The sequence below is a fragment of the Populus euphratica genome, unplaced genomic scaffold (genome assembly GCF_000495115.2).
Source record: "Populus euphratica unplaced genomic scaffold, PopEup_1.0 scaffold1139.1, whole genome shotgun sequence".
Classification (NCBI taxonomy): Eukaryota; Viridiplantae; Streptophyta; class Magnoliopsida; order Malpighiales; family Salicaceae; genus Populus; species Populus euphratica.
The window spans coordinates 118-22,742 of NW_011500996.1; the positions used below are offsets into that span (position 1 = coordinate 118).

Consider the following 22,625-nt stretch of genomic DNA (forward strand, 5'->3'; position numbering starts at 1 on the left):
CTTCGACACTCCTACACTTGAGAGAAGACATCAATCTTTTCGTCGTGTCAACCACCATCAGAATCCTCGTTCTCAGATTTACCACAATCAACCATCTATTGGCCAGAATCTCACCGGAAAATTTTTGCCGCCACCAACAGTAGCCATCAAGAGATCTATCTACCTTCCTCCTTTCATCCGGATATAGGTGATTTCATTAGCATTGATATCGCTGCAGTGTTTATGCTGTGCATGTGTGTGTGGAGTAGTGGTGGTGGTGGTGGTGGTGGTGGTAGCTAAAACATATTAATTCCCATCATTATCACTAATCCAACTAAAATGCTTTGGTTGTAGTTTTTCCAAAGAAATAGGACTAACTTTGATGCTTCAGGCTTGTAAAAAATTCACAATAATGGCATGCAATAATAACCTCTTTTAGAAAGATAACTCATAGAAAGTCAGAGAGAGAGAGCGCCGCCAGTGGCATTTTCATAAATTTTAGAGAAATCCGAGGGTATTTCAGTCTTTTACCTATACAGTGGCACTCAGGTAATTGTTTATGGTATTTTTGATATTTTTATATATAAGTACTTGTAAATTTTTGCTTGAAATCATATAATGGTAACCTCTTTTAGAAAGATGAACTCATAGAAAGTCAAAAGAGAGAGAATAGCATTAAAGCACCTTAAAGTATCAAAGAAAGCACCAAATAATAGCACATGTCAATTGTTGGTGGGAGAAATCACTTGTGATGGGTTTGAAACACTTAGAGGGGATAAAACAAACTATTTAAAGAGAATTACCTTTAATTGAGACAGAATTTCTCAATCATGAAGAAAATGTTGGTAGGAGAAACCACTGTGATGGTTTTGAAACACTCAGGGAGATAAATCACATTATTTTATTTCAAGAACAACAAGCTTACAACATAAACAAAAGCTTACAATACACACCCTCTCTCTTTCTCTCTTTCTCTTTGTGTTTCTCTCAATCTCTCCACACATAATTGCATAAGCTTAACTACTTATTTATACACGAATTCAAAACAAGAAAATTCAACCTTCAAGTGTGAAGGCAGTTGTGGTCGACGGTGTGAAAGCGGCTGGTGGCTGGCAGCTGGTGGCTGGCGGCTGGATGATTGGGCAATGACAGCTGGTGGTTGCCTTCCTTGACCTTTTAGATTGAGTTTACTTCAACAAATCTCCCCCTTAAACTCAATCGAGGGATGTCATTCCAAGCATGAATTTCAATCTAATAAATACATCTCTCTTCAATGGCTTGGTAAAAATATTTGCAACTTGATCATCTATCTTGCAGCATATCAGCTCGACTTCTTTGTTCTTTACATGCTCTCGGATAAAATGATGACGTGTATCAATGTGTTTACTTCTTTCATGATAAACCAGGTTCTTTGCCAATGCAATCGCTGATCGATTATCTATATAAATCTGAGTTGGCAACAACTTCAACAAATTCCTTAACCATATTAAATGGTATACAGCTGAGTTGGCAATAACATACTCAGCTCCACAGCTTGATAACGTGACAATCAATTGCTTCTTGGATGACCATGTGAAAGATATATCTCCCATGAAAAATACAAACCCTGTTGTACTTTTTCTTTCATCCAGATCTCTACCCCAATCACTATCCAAGTAGCTAGTAAGATTGAAATTTGTACTGGAGATATAAAACATACCTTCATTTTTTGTGCCTTTGATATAGCGAAGAATTCTTTTGGCTGCATTCAATTGAGACTGGTCTAGCTTCTCCATATATCTGTTGATCAGTCATACTCCATAGAGTATATCCGGTCTGGTACATGTCAAGTACCTTAAGCTTCCTACTAAGCTCTTGAAGTAAGTTGGATCAACATTTCCAACTTTACTCTTCTTCAATTCCACTCCATTCTCAACTGGAGTTGATACTGGATTACAGCTTTCCATATTGAACCTTTCAAGAATATCTTTGGCATAACCCCTTTGGGATACAAAAACCCCTTCTTCTTTCTGCACCACTTCTAAGCCAATAAAATGTGTCATTAGACCATTGTCTGTCATTTCAAACTCTTGTACCATGCTTTTCTTAAAGTCTTCGAACATGGTAGGATTGTTGCCGGTGAAAATCAAGTCATCAACATATAAGCACACAAATAATATGTTGCCATCTGCTTCTTTCTTCACATAAATTGCGTGTTCATATGGACATTTTTCAAATCCATTAACTTGAAAATACCTGTCAGTTCTGGTATTCCAAACACGCAAAGCTTGCTCCAAACCGTAAAGGGCTTTCTTCAACTTGTATACTTTGCCTTCATTTTCAGCATCAATGTATCCAAGTGGTTGTTCAACATAGATCTCTTCTTCTAGGAAGCCATTCAGAAATGCTGACTTCACATCAAGTTGATAGATCTTCCATCTATGTTGTGCTGTTAGTGAGATCATTAGTCTGATTGTCTCTAGCTGGGCTACTAGAGCAAACACTTCTCTATAGTCAATGCTTTCTCTCTGTTTATAGTCTTTTGCCACTAATCTTGCTTTGTATCTTTGCACTTCTCCTTTTGCATTCTTCTTTGTCTTATAAACCCATTTGACACCTATTACTTTCTTGTTTCTGGTAGATAAGTCAGCTTCCAAGTATCATTCTTCTCAATGGCATGTATTTCTTCATCCATTGCTTCTATCCACTTCTTTTCTGTGATAGCTTCATTGAAGCTAAGGGGGTCACTATCTGCAAAGAAAAAAAATAAAGTTGTATCTTCCATTACATGAGTGGCGTCATACAGCTCTTCTAGATTTCTCATCCTTTTTGGTCCTTCTGATGAGGTGCTGATGATGGTTCTAGTGATGATGCTGGTGTGTTTCTCCTGTTGAATACAGGAAATCTATGTACCAGAGTTTGTGGCTCATCTTCTGGTACTATCGGACCTTCTACAAGTACTATTGGTACTTCTTCATCTTCAAGGATCAAATCAGTGCTGATCCATTTAACTGCTTCTTGGTCATCATTCCATTGCCAGGTTTTATCTTCTTTAAAAATAACATCTCTACTCATAATTACTACCTTTTTTGTGATGAGATTATACAACTTGTATCTCATCCTTCTCTCATCGTATCTGACAAAAATACATTTCTTGTTTTTATCATCAGGTTTGGTTCTTCTTGCATCTTGGATCTTTGCATATACCACACAACTAAAGACTCGAAGATGAGTAACACTTGGTTTGTAACCACTCCATACTTCATGTGGAGTGACAGCTTGCAAACTTTTGGCTGGGCAGCGATTCAACAAATACATTGCAGATGATACAGCTTCAGCCCAATATTGTTTGGGTAGCTTCTTAACTTTGAGTTGACTTCTTGCCATGTCAAGAATCATTTGATTCTTCCTCTCAGCTACACCATTCAACTGTGGTGTATAGGCTAGTGTTGTATGATGTCTGATGCCTTATTGTGTACAAAAGGTTTCAAAATCATTAGGTATATTCTCCACCTTGATCAGATCTCACGGTTCTGATCTTATAGCTACTTTACTTCTCAACAATTGCTTTAAAATCTTTAAAACAATTAAATACCTCTGACTTCCTCTTCAGAAAGTATACCCATGTCTTTCTACTAAAATCATCAATGAAAGTGAGGAAGTACCTATTTTGTCCAGTTGACATAGGCTTTATGGGACCACACATATCTGCGTATACTAACTCTAGTAGCTTCTTTGCTTTCTAGTTGACTTCTTTAGCAAAACTAGATCTGTGATATTTATTGAGGACACAACTCTCACAGACTTCATCTGGATGATTAATATGGGGCATACCTTTGACCATCTTCTTACTTGCTAGCATCTTCAGACTTATGAAATTCAGATGTCCAAGCCTCAGGTGCCAAAGCCATTCTTCACTGTTGGTGATGGCACTTAAACTCTTTGCTGCATTATATTGGATGTTTAAATAAAACATCCTATTCTTGGGCATTTTCACATAGGCAATTAATCTCCCATTGTAGTATGTAATTGTCAAATGACAATTCTTCATGTAAAGTGTATAGCCTCTCTCCAGAAGTTGACTTATGCTCACCAAGTTCTGCTTTATGGCTAGGACATAGTAGACATCGGTAATGTAGCTATGATCACCATTATTCAATTTGATTGGGATGTTGCCTTTACCTTTGAATGGAACTTTTGAGGTATCTCCAAAGGTGACAAAACCTTGTATGGTCTCATCTAAATAACCAAATAAATATCATTGGCCACATATGTAATTGCTGGCTCCAGAATCTGTTGATTCTTGCCAAGTCCTTGTTGGGCAAATAATGTAGCTGCTCCTCTGCTGTTGGCATCCTCCTCTGTATAGTTAGCATGCTCATGTACCTCTAATGGAGCTTTCCTTGACATTCAATGTTATAATGCCCAAATTGATTGCAATTATAACACTGAATATTCCTCTTGTCATGGTTATTGTAACCGCCTTCTCTTCCTCTAGGAGTGAATGCTTGTTGTCCCCGACCTCCTTTAGTGGTGTTTCTACCACCTTTTCCTCTAAAACCTATATTCCAAGAACTTCTGCCTTGAAATAGTTGAAATCCTCCTCGTGTTTGTTGACTTCTTCCTCGAGTGGTATTTCCACTTGTTGAAGTCTCCCCTTGCTTAAATCTGTCTTTGAGAGACAACTTCACTTGTAAGGTATGCTCAATTGCCTTACTCCATTTCTTTTTACAATCTTCTACTCATGAGCTTGCAAAGAACTCATAAGTTCATCCACTGTTAACTTGTCCACCTCTTTGGACTCTTCAATAGCGACAACAACAAAATCAAATTTTGGATCTAGGGATCTCAAAATTTTCTCAGTAATTCAAGCATCTGAAAGGGCTTCTCCATTTTTTCTCATCTGATTGACTATCACCATAATTCTTGTGTGATAATCAGAAATGGATTCTAAGGACTTCATTTGTAACAATTCAAATTCACCTCGCAAAGATTGGAGACAAATCTTCTTTATTCTGTCAGCACCTTTGTATTTTTATTGGAGAGCCTCCCATATTTCTTTTGATGTTTCTACGGAAGCAATGATTTCAAATGTCACTTCATGAAGACCTTGATAAATAATGGTCTTTGCTTTGTTGTTTTTCTTTCTATTGGCTTTGAGGACTTGCTTCTCTGCCTCTGGTAGAGCATCTTCTGATTCTTTGAACTCTGGTTTATCATAACCATATTGCATAATATCTGTACACTCTTGTGAACCAAGGAATGCCTTTAATCTGATGCACCACCTATCATAGTTGTCTTTGGTCAGCTTCAGGATGAGTGTTTGTGTATTTTTTGTAGTCATTTTGCTCTTTAAATGACTATATCACCTTTTGGGAGTTGAATTTGGCAAAACCGACACCGTAGATGGATCCGGAATGGTCCAAATAGCAAGGAACCGGTCTGATTTTATAGAAAATGGGTCAAAAATGGGGTGAACCAGTCAAAAAACTAATTTTAGGTGTCGGGTGGTTCGCTGCGGCTAAACCGGGAATATTCCAGGGAATATTCTTTGGCGTGGCTCAACTTTGAAATATGACTTGGAGCTCGGCTCGACTCGTGGCTCGGCTTGAAGTCGGCTCGGCTTAGGTGGCTTAGCGCAGCTCAAATATGGCGCGCGTGTGGCTCAGTCGTCTTCTTCCTCGAGGCGCGTGGGCTACAGTACCAAAATTTCAGACGGAGAGTGTGGGCCACCCCGTGCTCTGATTAATATGAGTTTTGCACCGTTGAGTTCGTATGGATGAGCTCTACATTTTGGAATGATCAAAACTTTTTTTTGACAACTTTGAAAATTCAGGTATATACAAAAATACCTCTGTTTTTCTGACGAACGGGGTTTTGATACCAATTGTTGGTGGGAGAAACCACTAGTGGTGGTTTTGAAAACTCAGGGGGGATAAAACACACTGTTTTATTTCAAGAACAATAAGCTTACAACATAAACGAAAGCTTACAATACACACCCTCTCTTTTTCTCTCTCTCTCTCTGTTTCTCTCAATCTCTCCACATATAATTGCATAAGCTTAACTATCTATTTATACACAAATTCAAAATAAAAAAATTCAAACTTCAAGTGTGAAGGCAGCTGTGGCCGACGGTATAAAAATAGTCGGAAGCTGGTAGCTAGCGGCTGGACGGTTGGGCAATGACAGCTGGTGGTTGCTTTCCTTGACCTTCTAGATTGAGTTTACTTCAACAGAAAACAAACGAATTTGGAAATACGGCCCTTCACGAGGCAACCATCTATGGCAATTACAAGGCTGTAAGACTCTTGGTAGAACATTGTCCGGAGCTGCTTTCGATTCCAAATGAGTTCGGAAACCCCATGTTTACAGCTGCCGGATTTTCTGAGACAGAAATGGTAGAGTTTTTAATCGGACACAAACCAGAACAATGCGTGGATGCTAATGGCCGCCTATTACCACCTCACAGCAAGCGATCGAAAGATGACCTGTTCATCCTTAGCGCTGCTATCATAGGGCAAAAATTTGGTAACCATTCCTCGCTTTATTGAGTTCTCAAATTTAAAAAGTATACATATATAAGATACTGTATAATTTTTGTCTTCCTAATTTCATGAATGCAGAAACAGCTTTATTGTTGCTAGAACTGGGTAAATCGCTCGCCAGCTTGAAGGACAAAAATCAAATATCTACTCTTCAACTTCTAGCAGAAATGCCAGCTGCTTTTGAGAGTGAATTTCCCGTGGGCATATTTGAAAGACTCATCTACTGTTGTATGCCTACTCCAACCACATTATTAGACCTTACAATATTGCCTACATATTCTTGTTTGAATACCATGGACATACACATACATATATATGTATATAATTTGAACTCTAAATTATGTTGCAGGCCTTCCTGTTAAACGTCACCACGAGGTAAAATCACAGGTACAAACTTGGTGCCTGGAAAATAAGAAAGATCTTGAGAGCGGTCGGGGGAGGAACTCAGGAGATCCGGGGAGTGTCTCGAAGAGGAATCAAAGAGGCGGCATACTCAAATATTTAAAGGTCCCTGAAGGTATTATTGAGCTACCTTTATATATGAGATTAGATCAAGTTCTCCAATGCAATGAAACACATTTCATTCATGTCAGCATTAAGGAATCATAAGAATTTAAATTCCATGGCTTGACCCGATATTTGAATCCTGTAGCCAATATTAGTTCTTATGTAATTGAGTCGCAGTTTCTTTTTTTAGTGGACATGGGCTACACAAGCAGAGTAGTTCTTGCCAATTTTTGACACCAATTGAGCTTACATCTCATTGTCACTTAAAAAGGAGTATTAGTGAATTAATATAAATTTACTTTTTAAGATAATAATTTAAACATTTACTTTGAGATAATTTATTTACAAACACAAACCTTATGCTTGAAACAAATTTTACAAAGAGGTTTTTGTTCACATCCTATTTTTAGATGCTTACGCAAATAATCCTTGTGCTTCCACTAAATTTAGTTTTCACCTTTTACTATCATTATTGATATTTCTTTCCATTTCATAATAATATCTAGCTCTCACCCATGATGTTGGCTAGAAAGAATCTGGAACCGGAAAAGAAAGCATGTATTTGCTTTGGAATTCGCCGAAAGCCTAATAAAGGAAGATAATTCTTTTAAACGAGTCACCACAGCAGAGGAAGACCAAAATGAAAAAGAAGAAGAGCAAGAAATGTGTGCGCAAACTTCTCAAAACACTAGGAAAGCAATCATTACGGATTGCCAACTATACAACTACCTATGATTAATAAAATAAAAGGTTAAATATTTTGCAAGTTATTATTGACTGGTACATGTTTCGATTTCCATTAATACCATGCTGTGTAAGTGCTTTAGTTTTTGAGTTTTACCTTTAGAAGATATGTTGTATACGTTCCTTATTCCTAATTTTTTTAAAAGGGCAAAGAATCCATCAAAGGCGGAATGAAATTCAAACCGTACACGTATTATCAAGACAATAACCTTTTTACTTCTGCTCAACAGTTACTACTAATGGTGTTGAATTTTTCTGCGTTTGAGCATGCATATATCTCCGTGGTACCACAGCTCTGTGCTATAAAGCCTGAGACGTGCTGGCCCTATTCTGAAGAACAAAAGGGTTGCATATAGTATAGAATTTAGTTAAATCAAGATGTAAAGCTAAGCGTGGAACGCGCCATTGCAGTAATGAAATTAAAGAAAAAATTTGTACTATGGCTAAAGATTATTCCTAATTAGCTGTAAAGCATGACGTGCAAAACTTGCTGCTTTTGGATGGGATATCACTAATGAGAAAAAGAAAAGAAAAGTATTCGATTAAGGGATAAAGCAGGTTTCTGTCATCAAAGTGATGTTTCACAAAGACAATTACTCTTTGAAAAGTATGACCCAGCATTTACATTTATTGTAATAAAAAGCTAGGTACTTTGTGTCTTGGCCAATATGGACAAGATTAGGTGTAGAAAAAGCGGGATTTTGACATAAAATGGGCACAGCTATTCATTATTGAGAGCTAGAACAACAATATTACTATCTTCAAAATCAAAAGAATCAAAGGATAATAACGCCAAAAAAAGAGAGAAGCCACCTCCCTATTCAGGATGTTTCAGCCACTGATGGGTTCCTGCCATGCTGATGTTCTTGATACCAAACAGAAAATCAATGGACGTCTGTATAAGGCTCTAGTGACATGCAACAGGAAGGATGTTGTAGATCTCTGCCAACGAATTTCAGATCATGCATTGCACGTAATAACAGTGAATGATGATACTGTTCTCCACATGGCTACGTATGCTAAAGAAGCAGCCTTGGTGGAAAGATTACTAGATGAGTTGCCTGATCATCATGTCGACAAGTTGACCCGACAAAATCGAGTGGGAAACACAATTCTCCATGAGACTGCCACTAGCAACCATGCAATTGCTGTTGCAGATAAACTGCTAAAGAAAGCCCCCGGACTGTTTAGGTATGCGCAACCACAATGGAGAGACGGCTCTGTTTCGTGCAGCTCGGTACGGAAAAACTGATATGTTCAACTTTCTAGCTGCTAAAGTCTCTGGATATGACGAAGAAGGTCTGCAATTTTATGTTCAGAGAAGTGATAAAACCACTATCCTTCACATTGCAATTCTTTCTGAGCACTTCGGTAAGCATTATAAACCACAAGTTCATTTCTTGGGCACTTCTGTATGTTATGTTTGGTGGAATTAAGTAAAATCTCAATTCTGAGTCATGCTGAAGTTTTTATTTTGCTGCACTAAAACAAAAACTTTTCTCTCTGGTACAATTTTAATGAAAAAAACAGATTTGGCATGCCAAATTGCATTGGCCTACAGACATTTAATCAGCGAAAAAGACGGTGATGGGATGACGAGTCTTCAACTTCTTTCATGCAACCCGTCAGCTTTTAAACAAGAGCCTGAAGACGGATTCATTAAGTTAGGTGTGTATACAAGATCACTTCCATTTTTCTAATCACATTCAGAACAGCTAATACTATAGTGCACTTCTTTCTTGTCAAGATTATGACACTTGAAGTCTTGAACAATCCTTCCTTTATCTTCATATAGAAATAATGTGTTGCAAATTTCCTTCTTTTTCTCTGAATTTTTCGTACTTGAAATAATAAGATTCTTGTACATAGGTTAATCTTCTTACAGTCATGTATTTTCCATCTTTCTGCAAAACAATTCATCCTTATAGATAATTTTTATTTATGTTGTGTTCCAGAGCCTAAAGTTAGTTATGTATGTTGCTGACTTGCTTTATTCCTTGGATAGCTAAATCCTGTTGCAGTACAGCTTGGCAGGAGAAGGTTCAAAATCGAAAGGATAAATATAAATCAGCTGTAGAGCTTGCCAAGCTTTTATCTAGAAATGATACCTCATGGGAAGTTACTTATTCTAGCATTGACCAGAGCAAGCCCAAAATACACAGATATGGAGAGATAGGTGGGCAAGAAGGGATGTCTTTGGCTGCTAGAATTCCTGAGAGAATGGATGATGTTGGTGAAACTCCTTTGATTTTGGCTACCAAGTCAGGCATTGTGGAGATAGTGGAAGAAATACTCAGGCTTTACCCTCAAGCAGTTGAACATGTTGACGACGAAGGTCGCAATGTGTTGCATGTGGCAATCAAATACAGACAGTTAAAGATTTTCGAGCTTGTGACGAAAATGGAAGTGCCCATGAAGAGACTGGTAAGAAAGATTGATAACGAGGGGAATTCTATTCTGCACACTGTTGGTATAAAGAGAAAGGATTTTGTATCTGAGAAGATGGAAGGCCCTGCATTCCTATTACAAGAAGATTTGCTATGGTTTGAGGTGCATTTTTAGACTTTTAGCATCAACATATGATTCACATGCAGGCATATTTTTTAGAATGCTGCACTAATCTTGAATCTTTAAGCAATTGGAACAAAACTTGAGGAATTTGCATTGCATTTCCACATACAGTAGAAAAGAAGAAAGAACTAAAAATATTAATGGTCTAATGCTTATTTTCTTTGGAAAAATTCAGTGATTGACATGTCTGTTTTTTATTGCGTGCGAGAATACAGCGAGTCGAAAAAGTCACTCCACCTCACTTCGTAAGCCACCATAACAGTCAGAACCTCTCTGCAGAGTGTTTGTTTATTACTGCAAACTCTGAACTTCGCAGCTCAGCGAAAGAATGGATGAAGAGCACTGCCGAAGGATCTTCGGTTGTGGCTGTTCTGATTGCTACAGTCGCCTTTGCAGCAGCCTACACAGTTCCAGGAGGTCCAAATCAGAGCACCGGTGTTCCTGTCCTCGTTAATAAACCGTTCTTTGTGGTTTTCACTGTCTCGGACGTCCTATCTCTTACCTTTGCTTTGACATCAGTTGTGACATTTCTCTCCATCCTCTCATCGCCATTTCGATTTAAAGATTTCAAGCATACCCTTCCCAATAAGTTGATTTCAGGCTTCACATTTCTGTTCCTTTCCGTGGCTATGATGATGGTAGCATTTGGATCAACAATCTTTCTGGCGATATACAATAAGGAAAATTGGGCTAAAGTTATTCTATACACAGTCTCTTTTATCCCAGTTTGCATCTTCGCGCTATCTTATTTTCCTCTATATTCCTCACTATCAAAAACTCACAAATATTTGCTCGAAAACTTTCCTCTAACTAAACTTGTTCTATCCAAACCTTGTATGATGATGTCCAAATGTTTAAAATGTTGTCAAGTCCAAACCTCAGAGCCCCACATTCCATGAAATACCATACATGGAAGATAATATGTATTATTGTTAACATTGTGCAGCAAGTTATTGAGTTGTTGATAATTGTAAGGATTTCAATAATCATATTAAACCAATTTATGGTGAGTGAAGACTATCCTTGTTGGTGATCCAGGTAAACGTAGATGAAAGCAACACAAGCAGGACGCTTGCAAAGAATAAAGCTTAGATTTATTACTAATATATTGTAATTGGATTTGTTTCCAATCTTTTTCATTTTTAGTTTTCTTCAAATTCATTGTGTTTCTCTCCGTTATTATCTGAATGGTTGTTTCATTAACAAATCAATCGATTATTATTAAAAAAAAAAATCAACAACGATAATTAAATAACCAACAGAGAGTGATATTGTTGATCAATGCCGCTCCTTTAAGTTGAATTGATCCTGGCCTGGTGCTGCATCTGGTTCTTCTTTCTATGTTTGCAAACAAAAACAGGATGACTAATGCATAAAATTTTGATTTCCAGTGAGCAACTTATGCCTGATCATCATGTTTAGTCAGCTATACCTGTTCCCCATCTGCTGCACCATTTGGCTCTCTTGCTAATGAATTTGGGTCATGACTACATGTGTTTAATTAGCATATGCTTAATGTTGGTTCTTAGGTTAGATCTGATACAAATATTTAAAGTAGTTACTAAAAGAAGTAATCACTTCTTTTATATATATATATTAGAAGATAATGGTTATCTCTTTCTCGTTTTTTCATCATTAACTCTCTAGATTAACTTAACAAAATTTACAGAAACATTCATACTATAAAATATCTATTTGATTCTGGTAATCAAAATAGCAAATAAGTAATTAATCTAGTGATAAGAAAACCAATTAGCAAATCATAAGTAATTCTTTAAATCTACACTCAATTCAGTCCAATTGCAGGATGTGCGCCTTGGGGATAGCATTTCACTGAGGGAAGAAAGTTTGAATTCGTCCCTTGGATTAGATGTTAATATACTACTACTATAGGCAAAGCTAAGATTATTCCCAATTAACTATGAGTTGTAAGCCTGGCATGCATAACATGGGAATGTTTATGACACTGCACTAATGAAACAGAATTAGTGACAAAGTAGGAATTTAATTCCATGAATCAACACAAAGGTTATTCCACATTCCACTAAACATGGAGAAGCACCAGCTAAAGGCATATATAAAGCAATGTTCATTTTCAATAAAGTGCCAATTAGCATATGAAGCAAAACTATATAGCTAGTTAGTGATCATAACTGTGCAATAATAAATCAAGGAAAAGTTCAAGATTCTAACTCTACCACAAGTAAAGATGATTGATAATCCAAATGCAGTCATGAAGTCAAAAGCTCTGGATACAGCTTTAGAATAGGAGAGATAGCTAGAATATTATACTTTGTAAGTGTACTCGTCAAGACTAACAGGATCCTGTTGCATGATAGTAGAATTCTGATATAAACGAGAAGGTTATTATTGAGGATTGGCATAGCGATTTTTTTTTTTCAAGGAAAAAATTACCCCCTCCCTTCTACATGGAACCCTTGATGTCTCCTGGTACCAATGAAATCGATCGTAAACAGAAAATAAACGGAAACTTGTACTATGCTCTCATGAAAGGAAACAAGAAGAGAGTTGCAGAACTCCGCCAAAAAATTCAAGATCATGCATTGCACGTAATAACAGTAAACGACGATACAGTACTTCACATGGCTACATATGCCAAAGAAGCATCTCTAGTAGAAAATTTACTAGATGAGTTGCCTAGCCATCATCTCGACAAGTTGACTCGCCAAAATGGTGTAGGAAAGACAATCCTCCATGAGACTGCCACAAGCAACCATACTGTTGCTATTGCAGATAAACTTCTGAAGAGAGCCCCCGGATTGTTAGGCATGCGCAACCACAATGGGGAGACGGCTCTCTTTCGTGCGGTCCGGTATGGAAAAACCGAAATGTTCAACTTTCTAGCTGCTAAAGTCTCTGGATATGATGAATCTGGTTTGCAATTCTATGTACGGAGAAGTGATAAAACCACTATCCTTCACATAGCCATTCTTTCTCTGCATTTTGGTAAGCATTGTCAATTATAAAGTCATTTCTTCCCTCCATCTGCAAGTCAATTTTGTTTCAACATGTGAAGTTGATATTCTGATGCTGAAATGTTTTCTTTCATACAAATTAGGTTGGGCCACAGATTTGGCATACCGAATTGCGTTGGACTATTCGCATTTAATTGGCCAAAAAGATGCCGATGGTATGACTGGTCTTCAGCTTTTATCATGCAACCCATCAGCTTTTAAACTAGAGCCTCAAGAAGGATTCATTAATTTAGGTATGGAAGTATGATCCTTACCCTTCCAGTTTTCACTGAATCAGTGAAAAGTGATTATGGCACTTCTCATATAAAAAAAAATGTAACATTCTTAGATTTTTTTTCATTGTAGTTTCCCTTCTTTTTCTGTCATTCCTTTTAACATCCATGATGTAACTTCCCTTGTTTCTGCATAATAAACTCATTCTTACATTACATCACAGAATTTATATGCAACTAACCATTTGCGACTAACTTATTTTCTTGAAAGCAAAATCATATGGAAGTTCAGTATGGAGAGAAAAGGTTCAAAAGCAAAAACAACTGCATAGATCAGCTGTGGAGCTTGCGAAGTTTTTAGTCAGAAAGATACCTCCTGGGAGCTTACGTATTCTAGCATCGACCAGAGCAAGCCTAAAATCCACAAGTACGGAGAAAAGGGAGGCAAAGAACGGCAAGAAGTACATTTGTCTAATAAAATTCTTGACAAAGAAGAGAGTCTTGGAGAAACTCCTCTGATTTTGGCTACAAAGTCAGGCTGTGTGGAGATTGTTGAAGAAATACTCAAGCTATATCCCCAGGCAGTCGAACACATTGATGATGAAGGGCGCAATGTATTGCATGTAGCAATCAAATACCGCCAAAGGAAGATTTTCGAGCTTGTGAAAGGAATGGACGTGCCTATGAGGAGGCTGGCAAGGAAGATTGATAGTGATGGGAATTCCATTCTACACACCGTCGGAAGGAAAAGAAAGGACTTCGTATCTGATGAGAAGATGGAAGGCCCTGCATTCCTCTTACAGGCAGAATTACTCTGGTTTGAGGTGCACTTTTTAGACTTTTACCTTCCTGCTATTATGCATATCTATCATACACAATTCACAGGCAAGCACAATATTTTTTTATTTTCATACTAATCTTGAATCCTGAAGCGGTTGGAGTAGACGTATTACAGCTATATGGTAGGGTGAGTTTACATAATAATTCATCTTAAAAAGTAATTTATGTATGATTTATAAGAAGAAATAAATAAATAAAATTAATGGTCTAATTCTATAATTATTTTCTTTTAAGAAAACTTGATAGTTGATGGACATGTTCTCTTTGTTATCCATGTGAGAACGCAGCGCGTCAAAGAAGTCACTCCATCCCATTTCCTGAATCACCAGAACAATATGAAGCTCACTGCAGAAGGGTATTTCATTACTGCAAATTCTGAACTCCGCAATTTAGCCAAAGAATGGCTAAAGACAACAGCAGAAGGATGTTCTGTGGTAGCAGTTCTCATTGCCACCGTTGCCTTTGCTGCAGCCTACACAGTTCCAGGAGGTCCGAATCAGAGCACTGGTGTTCCTGTCCTCGTCAACAAACCATTCTTTGTGGTTTTCACTGTGACTGATGTACTCTCCCTTACGTTCGCTTTGACATCAGTTGTTACTTTCCTCTCTATCCTAACATCCCCGTTTCGATTTAAAGATTTCAAGCATACACTTCCTAATAAGTTGCTGGTAGGCTTCACATTTCTGTTTCTCTCTGTGGCAATGATGATGGTAGCGTTTGGAGCAACAATCATTCTGATGATTTACAGCAAGGAAAGCTGGACAAAAATTACTCTATATGCAGTCTCCTTTATCCCAGTTGGCATCTTTGCACTATCTTATTTCCCTTTTTATCCATCACTATTAAAGACTTACAACTTGCTCCAGAAAATTCCCTTCATTAAACATATTCCAGCTATACCTTGGAACTCTTTCAAATGTTGTCGAGTCGAAACCACTGATACCCACTTTCCATAACATATCCGACATGTAATTATCCTACACTAAATCCTTTCCATTTTCTGAAATCTGATGACTGCCTGTGTACGTAAAGGTTGGCACAAGTATTGGTCCTATCTGTAAGCAACTACCACCATGGATGATTATAAGTATGATGTCTATGAGAATGATATGATGAGTTATTGGTTTGTACATTGTAAGGATTCCAAATAATATAATGTTCTGATATGTGCAATAAGTAACAAAGAAAGCCAGCAATTCTTGTAACATAGGTGTTAATTTAACCAGAGTTCTTGACACTGGTCCCCTCTTCTCTTATTCAGGAGGGACAGAACATTTTGCTTGAAACTTTGTCAGTTCAATTTGCAAAATGATGAACCCTAAACACCTAAATTTGGTTCATTGAAACTTCAAGAGTCATTTCCAAGTGAATAGTTTGTTTACAAGTTCTATTCACATATATAGCACTACAAAGTAATGATAGTTCAGGCATGAACTCCATGAGCGGGATCTGTAAAACCATCTAGTACTGAATAATTCAACCTCCAATGTAATGTTGAGATCTTTTAAAGTGAATCAAGAAGAATTATTTTTTAACTATTCTGATTGAGATTTGGATAGTACTGTTAGTTGTAGCATTACAATAAATTTATGAACAAACGACTATTCTCTTACTTTGTAAGATTGAACCTCCAGTGTTGGCATTTTAGATTTGAATTAAATTTTTTTAGTGTTTATTTTTACTATCTCTTGATATGCTTTGTGAAAAATAAATATTAAAAAAACTAAAAGTCATCATTGCACCTAAATAAATTAAATCATATACCATTAAGATGATGAATTGACTCCAACCCTATAAACATCCACCACTAACCGACTTCAAATGAATAGGTTTTAAGATATAGATGTTGTTTTAAATTAAGTTCAAAATCCTTATCTTTAAGTTTATATATATAACTAGATATTTGATCCGTAATTTGTCAGGGATCAAATTTTAAAAAAATAAAAAAATTATATACACAAATTTTTTTAACATATTTTTGTAGTTATAAGAAATTAAGTGAAAATTAAGAAATTTATACATACATATAATTAAATATATTAAGGACTATGTATGTGAATAATTGAAAAAAATAGTAATTAAAAATAAAAAAAATTAAGAGATAAATATTGATCAAAATATTTAATTTTACAAGCCTGGATATTCAACCAGTTGTATCTTCTATATTTATTTATTAAAATAATTTTTTTATTCATGTAAACAATAATATAAATAGAAACATAAATTAAATTAATTGAATAAAATAAAATAGAAAAAAAGCATTATGCAAGGTTCCATATATTAGAAATATTATCTCAAAATAATTTTTTTTTCTTTGAAAATCAATTTCATCTATACAATAGGTTAAACAAAATTATAGATGAATCAGAAATACTCTTCAAAATTTAAATGCATAAATTTTTTTGATTATTTTGATGGTTTTAATCTATATCAATGATGTTTTTTTCTTTTTACCATCGAAATCCAAAGATTTTTCTCACTTTTCTCTAAACCAAGGACTAAGAAATAATAAAAATAAATTTTTATTTCAAAATTAAATTTTAAAAAAACTAAGACACTAAAATCATATAATTTATATTATTTTTAAAGTTGAATAACCAAAATATGTCTTCCTTGAAACTTTTGGCACACTAATCACGTTTGGTGTGTTTTTAATAGTGGTTTTTATTATTTCAATTTTATCATTTTCTAAGAAATCTAAATCAATTGATTTTCAATTAGCATCAAATTATCCAAAATAAATTCTTAAGGATCAAAATGAATTTTTTAAACAATAAACAAGGTTATCCAAAGTATATCGTGAGGGGTGAATAGTTTCAGCTGTACAATATTCATTCCAGTCCAAGGTTATCCATACATTTTATTTTATTTTTTAGGTTAATTTAAATGTTGATAAACCTAGTTATTGTTTTTTTATATATATACTTAAACCAAACCTAAAAATCCAGTCCAAAACCAAATAGCCTAAGTTATCAAATTTAGCCGAACCTATTACCCATTAACATTGAAGATTTAAACTAGGCCCAGCATGCATTGAAGTACAGACAAAACGGCCCACGATTATTTATTCAAAAAGAAACGAATCAGCGTGTGGGGGACTTGGCAGTTTAAAGAGAGGAAAGACTTCGTTAGGCTTCCTACTGGAAGGGAGCACAGGTGCTGGTTAGGGCGGGAGCAAAGACAAACACTTTCCAAGCCATTCAGGGGAAGAAGAGAAAAAACTACACCTCTCAGTTCTGTATGTTCTTTTCATTTATCTAATGATCATGAAAGATTAGCTTCCTGGGATTCCATTCCCTAAATGAATATGCATACTCAAGGATGAACAACCTGCAACTCTATCCAAACTTCACAAGCAAAAATAGAATAAAGTCTTGATCTCACAAATATATGTTCTTGATCTCTACTCGTACATGTTTATACACGAAGAAGGCATGGAATGACGAATACGTAATGATATTATTCATGTGAAAACTGAATAATCATTAGAGACCATACCTGTTTTGCTGCAGACCACGGTGGTGGTGTAGCATGCAATTTTTGTTTATAGCATTTATATGGATTTATGTATAGTGTTCTTTTTTGTTTTACAGATTAATAAATTTTAAGGAAGAATTTCTATAAAGCTTGTTGTGTATTTTAATTAGCTTATTTTACTTGTGTAATCCGCTTGCTTTTTAACTTGGAAAAGTGAAGAAAACTCACCAAAAATCTGCACCAAAAGGGCCACTCTTTGTCTAGAAGAATTAACGATCTGCCTCTAGAGGGATGAAGAGTCGTCTTTCCCGTTGCCCCCACAGAATCAACTTTTCTACTGCGGTTTCTTTCCCTCTCTGTTTGTCCCTCTGGTGATCCTCCTTTTTTTCTTTTTTTGTGTTCCTTTTATAGGCGGGTGTTAATCCTTTTAAGAAGGGGCAAAAACAATCACTGCCTTTGTTAGTATCAAATCCTTGAAGATAGCCCTGGAAAGCAGCTTAGGTATTGGGCATTGATTCCTCTTTGTTTGATTCATGGAGAGAGTACCAAATTTTGGAAAATGGATCTTGCATAAGAATGGAAAGGCTGGGTTATAGTTCTTGATGAAAAGCTGACTGAGAGGGTATGTTTGACTCAAAATCTGTAGTAGATCCTCAGAATTAAAACCTGATATCTTGAGCTGAGATTGTAGAGGACACGTTTCTTTTGTTTTTGTGCCACCAAGAGATTCAATTAGGACCAAGATCAAGCTCTAATGTTGCATGAGATTCAGTTGTTCCAATGTCTTTTAATGCCCTGAATTTCTGCAGAAATTAGAACACAACGGCGTCGTTTCCTTCAAATATTCATCAGATGCTCTTCCCTCTATCTATCAAAACGCATTGTTTCACTTTCACTTTCGCTTAATGTGAAACAGCGTCGTTTTCCGCCTCAATTATAATTAGGTTTTTCTAATTAAAATCAAATTAAACTTCTTATTTGTCCCTGCGTTTTACCGTCATTTGTACTTCAGTCCTTGGCCTTTGGATTTTCCTAATTCAGGTCAATTTCACCTCAATTTCACCCTTGATCAAATTACAATATGTCCTATGAATTTCACCCTTGATCAAATTACAATATGTCCCTCTTTCATTTCAGTTTTGGTTCTTCAATACTTCATTTTTAAGTCAAATTAACTCCCAATTTCAATTTTCTTCTTCAATTAGACCCATAATTGATCTTCTAAATTTGTAATCATTTCAAACTCATCCTTGAATTTCATTTTCTTTTAATCTTAGCCAAATTAAATCAAATTAAGCCCTTTTATCAATTTCTTCTTCAATTAAGCCCTCAATTATAGCCCAAAAATTCTCAAACTTAATTTTAGCTATAATACTCAATTATTGTTCCAATTTCAATCTCAGTTATGTATTTTTATTATTTTTTAATATACAAAAATTAAATAAAAACAGAAAAAGTAATGACATGATTAAAATTAATTAAATTTACTGAAAAGATATGTGTTTTGAATTTTTTTATTTAATTAAAATATAAAAAAATAAAAGGTCAAAATTAGATTATAACAAAAATAATTAAACTCTACTCTCTCATGTAGAAACATTAAAAAACAATTCAAGAAGAACTCATGCAATCCCTGTACAAAACACCCCCCCCAGCACATACTTTTATGTATTTTTTTAGGTTTTCAAGAATTATACACAAATTTTTCATGCATATAATTATATTTTTCTCTGTGCATGTACAACTGTTTCTATCTAGAGAAGATAACGTTTTCCTACGCCAATTGAACACTGCACCGGCTGGCATGTCTTGCCAATGTCTTTACCTCAATGACAAGACTTGCTCACACACCATGACTAGCCAATGAGTTTTATTATATATATGAAAAGCACTCGATAATATTGATAAACACTATGTTTGCTCTTAATAAATTACCAGCTCCACAACCACTAATGAACAACAATTTTAATTTCCACTGATAATACGTCTCATTTTCCTTAAAAAAAAAATCAAGAACTGAGTGTATAAATACACTCAGCCACCAAGCAACATGGAGGGGCTACCAAAAAAGAGTCATACAAAGCCACACTCGGTCATTGAAAGCCAACCAGACCACATACAATCTAGCTCATCATAAAAAGCCAGAGCTAGACACTATCATACAAAGCTAGGCCATACAAATTCCACGTCATATGATACACACACAGATACACTCTCTATAACTTCATTTTATTTTTCTCTTTATGTTCATTACTTTCTTCTCTTATATTTACTGAATTAATCATCGGAATATCCCCTGTCCTACCAGGATACTGATGTTTCAAGAACAACCCGAGCTAGAGAAGTTTTTTCTAGGACTTCATCGATAAGATAACAAAGAATATAAAATATTCTGGTTTATTAGAAATATAGAAGAGAACTGGGATACTATTCCCGGCCTGCCGTGTTCAAGTATGTAGTTCCTTGACTGAATTTATAACGCTTTTGATCTTCATGTTTCACAGCAGGGGAACTACCCTTTAGCCTAGCGTAGCTGGTTGGTGATCACTTCCATTGCACTCTATGTATACTCCAAGCAGAAGTAAATGATGTCCCCATGGCTAGTCGGAAATAGATTTCAAGGACAATATTTTGTCATGAACGTGAAACCCAATTGATTTTCTATGCTAGCTTCTCTAAAGTAGGATTATTCCAAAAGGAAAAGGCAAAGCAACGAATAATTTACTTTCTTCTTTTTTGCTTGTTCATTTTAGAAGCAAGAATGTGAATCTCGATTTCAAACTGCAATATTATGGTTTAACAAACGCAATACAATTTTTTTTTAATTTGTGTGGGTGTCCGGGCTAGCTTGCGCGTATCACGACTAATTTCACGGCCCACTGAACTTCCTACAAGCCCAGTGAGCATGTAAAGCACCGCGGGGTGACAGACATACACAATGAGATTCGAACCCGGGTACAGAGGAAAGAAATAAGTCCCTCCCACCGCTAGGGTACAATCTCAAATGCAAACGCAATACAATTTTTATACAGAACTAAGAAAACAAATCTGACCAAAATCTAATCTTAATAAGCAAGTTCCTAAGCTATAAAAAAAACACAGTAATTAATAATATATGCTTCTAAAAACGGATTAATTCGAAAATATCCCCACAAAAGGGGAGCTCATCAGCAAGAATTCACCATAAAAGAATAGTGTATTTTAAGAGATCAATACAAAGTATTATTTAATTTTTTGAAATTAAAGAAATAAAAAGGTCAGATGGGTGGAAAACTATATAGCTAGTTAGTGATCTTAACTCTCCAATAAATTAAGGACAAGTTCAAGATTCTAACTCTACCACAAGTAAAGATGATGAATAATCCAGATGCAGTCATGAAATCGAAAGCTTCTGTATACAGCTTTGGAAAAGGGGAGATAGCTTTCACATTTTTATTATACTTTGCCCTCCATTCGTTTGCAGGTACTCCAATAGGGAATATCTACGTAATCTTCAAGATAGCAGAATTCTGATATAAAAGAGAAGGTTGTTGTTGCGGATTGGAATAGCAAATTTTCTTCGTTTTTTATTTTTTTTGGTTTCAAGGAAAAAATTAACCACTCTCTTCTTCATGCAGCCCTTTATGTCTTCCCGTACTACTGAAATCGATCCTAAACAGAAAATAAACGGAGACTTGTACTGTGCTCTCATGAAAGGAAACACGAATAGCATTGCAGATCTCTGCCTAAAGCTTCAGGATCATGCATTGCACGTAATAACAGTAACCGACGATACAGTATTTCACATGGCTACATATGCCAAAGAAGCATCCTTGGTAGAACAATTACTAGATGAGTTGCCTGATCATCATCTCGACAAGTTGACTCGCCAAAATGGTGCAGGAAACACAATCCTCCATGAGACTGCCACAAACCATACTGTAGCTGTTGCAGGTAAACTTCTGAAGAAAGCCCCTGGATTGTTAGGCATGCGCAACCACAATGGGGAGACGGCTCTCTTTCGTGCGGCCCGGTATGGAAAAACTGATATGCTCAACTTTCTAGCTGCTAAAGTCTCTGGATATGATGAATCTGGTTTGCAATTCTATCTACACAGAAGTGATAGACACATGTTACTTAATTCAACTGAAAAGTGAGGATACATGCTGTTAAAATATTTTCACTCTTCACCATTAGAAAAATGAACCATCACATAGAAGTTTTTTTTTAGCCTGTTCTCTTTGGATAAAATGCTTCTCGCCCATTCATTAATCTTGTCATAACCGGCCTCATTTAACTTGTAATCTGACTTGATGGTGAACACTTATGCTACAGCTGATAATTTATTGTGGTTCGTGCAGCCATTATATAATGGTTCGTCATAATCTTTTAACAGATCAAAAAACCTTGTTACATCTATATTAGGTTCTTCTTCTACGATTGGACATTCCATAACATTACCTTTACTCATTCTCATTGCATCCATAACCATATTCCTATAAGGATTACTGTTCTCATTTCCAACTTCATACATGTTGCTAGCACTAGACGTTGACTCAACCACCTGTTCTTCCATGCTCTCATCAGGAACAAATAGATCTCCGTATGCATACCAACATAGGTGATCCTCCATGAACCCTTTGGTTAGAAGATACATCGTTACAATATTTTGATGCAGAAACTTTAAATTTTACACTTCCTGCATGGACACCTAATATTGTCATTAGTAAAATTTCTCAGAATGAATGTTGTGAAATTAATAAAACCCTAGACACAGTTACAATAATCCATCA

The 22,625-nt window shown here is 35.9% G+C and overlaps 4 protein-coding genes across 5 annotated transcripts; all 4 read left to right on the plus strand.

Annotated features, from left to right (window-relative positions):
- The first annotated feature begins 6,356 nt into the window (after window positions 1-6,356).
- On the plus strand, window positions 6,357-7,748 carry LOC105116996 (uncharacterized). The gene is made up of 4 exons (XM_011014525.1): window positions 6,357-6,489; window positions 6,585-6,734; window positions 6,856-7,023; window positions 7,531-7,748. The coding sequence occupies exons 1-4, from the start codon at window positions 6,357-6,359 to the stop codon at window positions 7,746-7,748; spliced, it is 669 nt and encodes a 222-aa protein (XP_011012827.1).
- A 735-nt stretch (window positions 7,749-8,483) lies between these two features.
- Window positions 8,484-11,396, plus strand: LOC105116994 (ankyrin repeat-containing protein At3g12360-like). 2 transcript variants are annotated; one of them, XM_011014518.1, is made up of 5 exons: window positions 8,484-9,128; window positions 9,288-9,425; window positions 9,763-10,307; window positions 10,544-11,207; window positions 11,270-11,396. In XM_011014518.1, exons 1-5 carry the CDS (start codon window positions 8,951-8,953, stop codon window positions 11,359-11,361), a joined length of 1,617 nt encoding a protein of 538 aa, XP_011012820.1. In that variant the 5' UTR covers window positions 8,484-8,950; the 3' UTR covers window positions 11,362-11,396. The 2 variants fall into 2 exon arrangements, with proteins under 2 accessions (XP_011012820.1, XP_011012821.1); XM_011014519.1 differs by having other exon boundaries at window positions 10,544-11,343.
- Window positions 11,397-12,724: 1,328 nt separating this feature from the next.
- LOC105116992 (uncharacterized) lies at window positions 12,725-14,313 on the plus strand. The gene is made up of 3 exons (XM_011014517.1): window positions 12,725-13,295; window positions 13,420-13,557; window positions 13,808-14,313. The coding sequence occupies exons 1-3, from the start codon at window positions 12,758-12,760 to the stop codon at window positions 14,053-14,055; spliced, it is 924 nt and encodes a 307-aa protein (XP_011012819.1). The 5' UTR covers window positions 12,725-12,757; the 3' UTR covers window positions 14,056-14,313.
- LOC105116997 (ankyrin repeat-containing protein At5g02620-like) lies at window positions 14,208-15,476 on the plus strand. The gene is made up of 2 exons (XM_011014526.1): window positions 14,208-14,360; window positions 14,664-15,476. The coding sequence occupies exons 1-2, from the start codon at window positions 14,208-14,210 to the stop codon at window positions 15,330-15,332; spliced, it is 822 nt and encodes a 273-aa protein (XP_011012828.1). The 3' UTR covers window positions 15,333-15,476.
- The last annotated feature ends 7,149 nt before the right edge of the window (window positions 15,477-22,625 follow it).

Bases quoted from the DNA above. Each gene is read 5' to 3' on its own strand.
- LOC105116997 (XM_011014526.1), top strand. From the start codon at position 14,208: ATGGACGTGCCTATGAGGAGGCTGGCAAGGAAGATTGATAGTGATGGG. The intron at 14,361-14,663 runs GTGCACTTTTTA...GTGAGAACGCAG, and splicing joins CAGAATTACTCTGGTTTGAG to CGCGTCAAAGAAGTCACTCC.
- LOC105116996 (XM_011014525.1), top strand. From the start codon at position 6,357: ATGGTAGAGTTTTTAATCGGACACAAACCAGAACAATGCGTGGATGCT. The intron at 6,490-6,584 runs GTAACCATTCCT...TCATGAATGCAG, and splicing joins TATCATAGGGCAAAAATTTG to AAACAGCTTTATTGTTGCTA. The intron at 7,024-7,530 runs GTATTATTGAGC...GCTCTCACCCAT, and splicing joins ATATTTAAAGGTCCCTGAAG to GATGTTGGCTAGAAAGAATC.
- LOC105116992 (XM_011014517.1), top strand. From the start codon at position 12,758: ATGGAACCCTTGATGTCTCCTGGTACCAATGAAATCGATCGTAAACAG. The intron at 13,296-13,419 runs GTAAGCATTGTC...GTTGGGCCACAG, and splicing joins CATTCTTTCTCTGCATTTTG to ATTTGGCATACCGAATTGCG. The intron at 13,558-13,807 runs GTATGGAAGTAT...TTTTCTTGAAAG, and splicing joins AGAAGGATTCATTAATTTAG to CAAAATCATATGGAAGTTCA.
- LOC105116994 (XM_011014518.1), top strand. From the start codon at position 8,951: ATGCGCAACCACAATGGAGAGACGGCTCTGTTTCGTGCAGCTCGGTAC. The intron at 9,129-9,287 runs GTAAGCATTATA...TGAAAAAAACAG, and splicing joins AATTCTTTCTGAGCACTTCG to ATTTGGCATGCCAAATTGCA. The intron at 9,426-9,762 runs GTGTGTATACAA...TTCCTTGGATAG, and splicing joins AGACGGATTCATTAAGTTAG to CTAAATCCTGTTGCAGTACA.